This window comes from Muscardinus avellanarius (genome assembly GCF_963383645.1).
Source record: "Muscardinus avellanarius genome assembly, chromosome: X".
Lineage (NCBI taxonomy): Eukaryota > Metazoa > Chordata > Mammalia > Rodentia > Gliridae > Muscardinus > Muscardinus avellanarius.
In genome coordinates, this window is record NC_137792.1 from 131,037,986 (window position 1) to 131,043,578 (window position 5,593).

General features: G+C 42.8%; 1 protein-coding gene across 1 annotated transcript; it reads left to right on the plus strand.

Moving 5' to 3' along the window:
* Positions 1-1,416: 1,416 nt before the first annotated feature.
* On the plus strand, positions 1,417-1,722 carry LOC308279131 (protein BEX5-like; the record flags this gene model as incomplete). The annotated part of the gene is made up of 1 exon (XM_080719097.1): positions 1,417-1,722. One exon carries the CDS (start codon positions 1,417-1,419, stop codon positions 1,720-1,722), a length of 306 nt encoding a protein of 101 aa, XP_080575223.1.
* Positions 1,723-5,593: the final 3,871 nt, after the last annotated feature.

Below are 5,593 nucleotides of genomic sequence, written 5' to 3' on the forward strand. Positions count from 1 at the left end.
GGTCCGAGACTGAATTCTCTGCTTCATTCTCGAGGCCCACCGGTTGGTTGCAAGATATGAAGCGGGGGGGGGGGGGGGTTAAGAGGATGAAAATAGGTGCCCGCTTGGATTTTCTGGGAGGTGGACGATCTGGCAGTATCCGAGGGAGGTAAGGCGGAAAATGGAGTACCATATCCGCGCGGGAGAGGGGAGACAAGCAAGGCAACTCGGGGTGGTTGGAGTAGACGCTGCCGCGGTTTCAGACTTGCGTTTCCCGGGTCTTTTCTTCACGCTCTGTTCATTTGAAGTCAGAAATGGTGGGCTGCGACACCAGGGAGGGGAGTTACTGCAGAGAAGAGTGGCAGCAATTAGGCTTGTGAGTCAGGTTTCTATCGCGGTGGTGGGAGGGGAGATAGAAGCAGGGAGACAGAAAGCGTTTTCTGGTCCTTGCAGGTCCTTGTAGGGATACGCACTACTTGTGGACCCTGGGTAAGAATGAAATCACGGAGACCTGACGGGTTTTGGTTTGTAGTGCCCACACACCTCGTCGCCCACCGTCCATCTTGATGCATAAAATGGTGGGCATGGAAGGGGGGTGAACTAGAAAGGGGGCAGCAGCGAGTCTAATAGGGGACTGGAGGGTGCACAAATTGACGTGTTTTGGAAATAAAACAGTTCTCCACCCCGCAAACTCGACTCTCCTGCTCCACAAGTGGGCCTTCTACATCCAAGCAGTAGTAATAACAGGTGGAACGAGATAGTGCAGATGGGGGGGGGGGCAAAAAGGAGAGTAACATGGTTTGAAAACAATTATCGATTATTACAAAGCCCATTTCTGGAAGGGAGGGTAGTCTGTCACAGGGCAGTAAAACAAGCTCTGAGACAGTATGGAGGAGAAACAGATGATTTGATTAAGAAAAGTCCTTATATCGACCAAGCTGTTTTCACCAATACTGGCCACTTGATCAAGTGATCAGGACATTGTCACATTTCTTGCTGCAGGTCCATTGGTGCAGCAAATTTGAAGGCTAAGAGAGAAAGACTGCCTCTGATCCCTGCAGGTAGGGGGCTGACTGAGGCCCTCTGGTGTAGGGCTATCTGTGATTAACAGTGGGTCTGTGGTTTGGTGAGGAAAGGAGTAGGGGGCAAGGTTTAGGGTTCCCCTGGATCCCTTAATAGTATCCCTAGTTGCTGAGACCTGGTCTCTCAACCTCTGCGGTCCCACCATCCATTCTACCTGTTGGTGGGAGAAGTGGCCTGGGAAAGGGTTTTCAGGGGAAATGGTGGGCTTTGAAAGCAAGACTTGGTCTTGGATGCTCCTTAGAGGATGCATGAAGTCCCTCAGCTAGGGAAACCTTTGCAAAATGCAGCTCTGGATTCTGATATCAAGTGTTGAATCCTTCATGTTTTCTATAGCCTAGAAAGAAGAACCTCAACATGGAAAATGTCTCCCAGGAAAACAAAGTTGGGGAGCAAGCCCCAGTGAAGAATGAAGAAGCCCGTCCTTTGGAAGGTGGTGAAGGCCAGCAGCTTGGAGGAAATAACAGAGGGTGTTGGGCTCCACCTCCTCAGGATTTTGAAGATGTGTCAAATAGGCTTCTTAATAACATTGATATGATAGATGGAGAGGCAGATGATATGGAGAGGTTCATGGAAGAGATGAGAGAGCTAAAGAGGAAAATTAGGGAGTTTCAGCTGAGGTACAGTCTGTGCATTCTTATAGGGGACCCCCCCTCACCATGATCATCATGATGAGTTTTGCCTTATGCCTTGAATCTGAAGTTTAATAATCATAAACCCCCTGCTCTCCAAACCTGCATTTTCTTGGTGTACTCTTTACTGTGAACCTTTTGCTCTTCTACTATTTTATGACTGGAAATTTTGTTTTGAGCAATTCTGCAAATTTCTTGTCAGCAGGGGAGTTTCATCAATGTGCATGATAAAATATTTATTATATATTGTAAAGTTAATAAAGCAATTTAAATGTAATCTATAGATATGATATCTCATTTAAAACCATGCATCTTTATACTATAGATTATATATCAAATATGAAAACTATATCTGCATATGAAATCAGAGTATGCTTTTTCTATTTGGTGTGATTATTATGCACTTTTAATTTTCCTTATTTTTCTCGGTTATCTGGGTTTTTTCACTTTCCCAGAAGGAAAAGTGTTTATAGTTGTAGAAAAAAAAGAAAGAAGCAAGGAACTCGCCATTTTTATAAAGGGAATGGGAGCTGGGAATGATGGTACGTCCTTATAATCCCAGTACTTGGGATGTTGAGATAGGAGGATTTCAGGTTCAAGGCCAGCCTCAGCAACCTACTGAGGCTCTCCACAACTTAGTGAGACCCTGTTTCGAAATAAAAATAAAATAGGGCTGGGAATGTAGTTAAAAGATAGAATGCTTCTGGGTTTAATCCCCAATACCATAATTCTTTTTGTTGTGGTACTGGGGATTGAATCCAGGGGCATTCTACCTCTGAGCTACACCCCCAGCCCTGTTTTTTATTTTTTCTTTTGAAACAGGGTTTCAAATGAGTTTCAAAGGGCCTCACTAAGTAGCTGAGGTTGTCCATTAACTGTGATTCTCCTGTCTCAGCCTCCCAAATGCTGGGGCCACCCAGCCTTTGGGACCTGTGCACCACCACAGGTCCATAACTTTTTTAATTTCAAAAATAAAGGGAATGGAATAGTTAACAAATACTTGACGCAAACATAATTTAATGACATATAAGTGTCATATTACCTCTGGATCTCTTGTTAATAATCAAATACTTGGCAGTTTTTATAGATATATTTCTTTAAAGTCAGCCTTCCATCTATAAAATGAATACACTGTATGCCTATGGGGTTGCTGTGGGAATACAATTAAGTGATGACTAAATCTGGCTAGTTCTATCCACATATTCAAGGCTCCAACACTCTAGGGTGCTTTTCATTTGAGGGGAAGGGTCCAAAAAGTGTGCTTTTCAGCAAATTCAACTAACTGCCAAATGAGTAACACTTTTTTTTTCAGTACTGGGGATGGAACCCAGGGGCATTCTACCTTTGGGCTCTACTCCCAGACCTATTTTTTATATTTTGTTTGGAAACAGGGTCTCGCTAAGCTACAAAGGGCCTCCCTAAGTAGCTGAGGCTGTCTGCGAACCATGATCCTCCTGTTTCAGCCTCCTGAATGCTGGGATTACAAGCGTGCGCCACCACACCCAGTGTAATGCTTTTTTTTTTTTTTTTATTCCTCTGGGGCTGGATCTTCCTTCCCTGGGCAGTACTATAACTATCAAGCTCTCTTCCCTTTCTGGGTTTTGCTCTCTCCACTGGCGCCCAACACTGCTGATGTGCTGGACTCCTAAAGGTGTCAATGATCCACAGACTTCTGTGTTAGCCTTAATAATCTTAATCCCCTTTGGCCTTTTCAGAAAAGTGAAGGATGTACCTCCCTACTTTAGAATTACACAGGCAGATATTGTCACAGTGCTTCTTAGGAACACAGACAGTGCTTTATGGTTTTCTCACATTTCCTTGCTCACACCCTTCCCCTAGACACACCTGAATGCCATGGAGTGTGCCCTTTCATCCTATGGTGAATATGTTCCTGTCTTCTTGGCTCTCCATTTTCTGCACAGACACTGATACACCTTTCACTCTACACATATATAGGAATTGTAGAACTGTCTTTATGCTCCCAAGAATGCTCTAGTCCACACCAGCATTCCCCAAGGAATCCCTAGTTTTCTCTATTCATACTAGCCTTCATGGATCTAGAATTTCCCTCTTCCTTTGCTTAGAAATTTGCTATGCCAAATAGCCTGTAATCACAGATAAATGGCGAACAATGGTTGAGACTGGGAACCCAGTAGAGACTATGCCCTTCCTGTAGTGAGTCATTTCATGTGTCCTGATACCCTTAGTGCTTAGCATAGAGCCTGGTTAGTCATAGTACATAACAGTCATAGCTGAATCAAGAGTTCTGCAATGTGGACCTCAGTTTACCTCTGAGCATTTATAGGCAAGTAACTTCTTTCCTCCCACAGATTGTAGATTGCCATTAAAAAAAGAACACAGCAGAGGAAGCATTGTATGGTGTATAAATGAACATTACACTATGATAAGGGGAAGTCCAACACAACAACACAACATTATAACAAAATGAGCAAACATAATGGAGGCAAATTTTTTACTTCCTTTGGACATCTGTACTCAGCCAGCAATAGTTTTACTGATTGACACGGTTGTATATGTGGATATAAAAGTATACATGCTTTAAATGTTCCTTTCTTATGGTGGTATGTCAGAGCTAAAGTGGCAAGAAAACTTTAAAGAGTTTGGCTACAGGTAAAATTTTCTCCAGATATTTGCTTTAGCAGTTTTCCATGACACCTGGAGCAGGACAAGGTTATTCAAGGGAACTATGATTACCTTTGACTGCTCTGAGGCACAGTGAATCCTTTTCTACTGTCTTCCTCTGAAAGAAGAGATACTAACAGAGACAGGCAGATAAAGGGTACAAGCTGAACCTCCACAGCTTTTCTTTACACTGTGCAGTTCTCCAAATTTCACCTATGTTATAATTACCTAGAAGAATCCGAAAAGTAGGTTGCTAGAACTCACAGCTTGCTCCCAAGTTTTGATTCCATAGATCTATCTCTGGTTGCAAGGCAGTGTTCATTCTACTGCCCTGGGGGCCAGACTTGGACCACACTGATATATGACCTTTGCCCTTCCATCTATATGTATGTCGCAAAAACAGTTTCACCATAAACAAGTGAGGTTGTCTCTCCATTTGCCCAACCTCACATGTTTGCTTATGTCGAAGCACATGATGATAAATGCTACTAAAATTTCAGGGACTTGAATTTTGCAAGTTTCCTCATTTCAAGGAAAGGTTGGAAGAAGATAAAATTACCCCAGTTGTTAGAGAGGTTTTATAAAGATCTTTCCTTTCTTTGAACAGCACTATTGTCATGTTAGGACTCTTAGACTCAGCAAAAGATAACTTCATTTTTTTCTTCCCCCTCCTATTCTGTGTGTGTGCTGGGGTACTGGGGGTGGAACCCGGGGGCTTTTCTACCTCCGGGCTATACTCCCAGACCTATTTTCTATTTTATTTGGAAACAGGGTCTCACTAAGTTGCTGAGAGCCTCACTAAGTAGCTGAGGCTGGCTTTGAACCTGTGGGATCCTCCTGTCAGCCTCTCAAGCACAGGGATTACAAGCTCTTCCCCTAACTATTCTGAGTAATCCGGATTTTTATTTTTTATTTTTTTGGTACTGGGGATTGAACCTAGTGCATTCTACCCCTGAGCTACACTTCCAGCCCTTTTTTATTTTTATTTTTTATTTTTGCAATACTGAAGATGGAACCCAGGGGCATTCTACCTCTGAGCGATATCCCCAGCCCTATTTTTTTTTTTGACCAAAAGAAACTTTATTTTTTTAAACAAATTTTTATTGAACATAAATAGTATACATTTAAACTATATTTGGTGCCCTCTCCCTCCCGCCCCGTTTTCCCTTTCCCCCTCCTACCAATGGTTGTCCAGGATAAACATGCAATATTCATAATTTTATACATATTCGGATGTAGACTCTCATTAATCACAATAA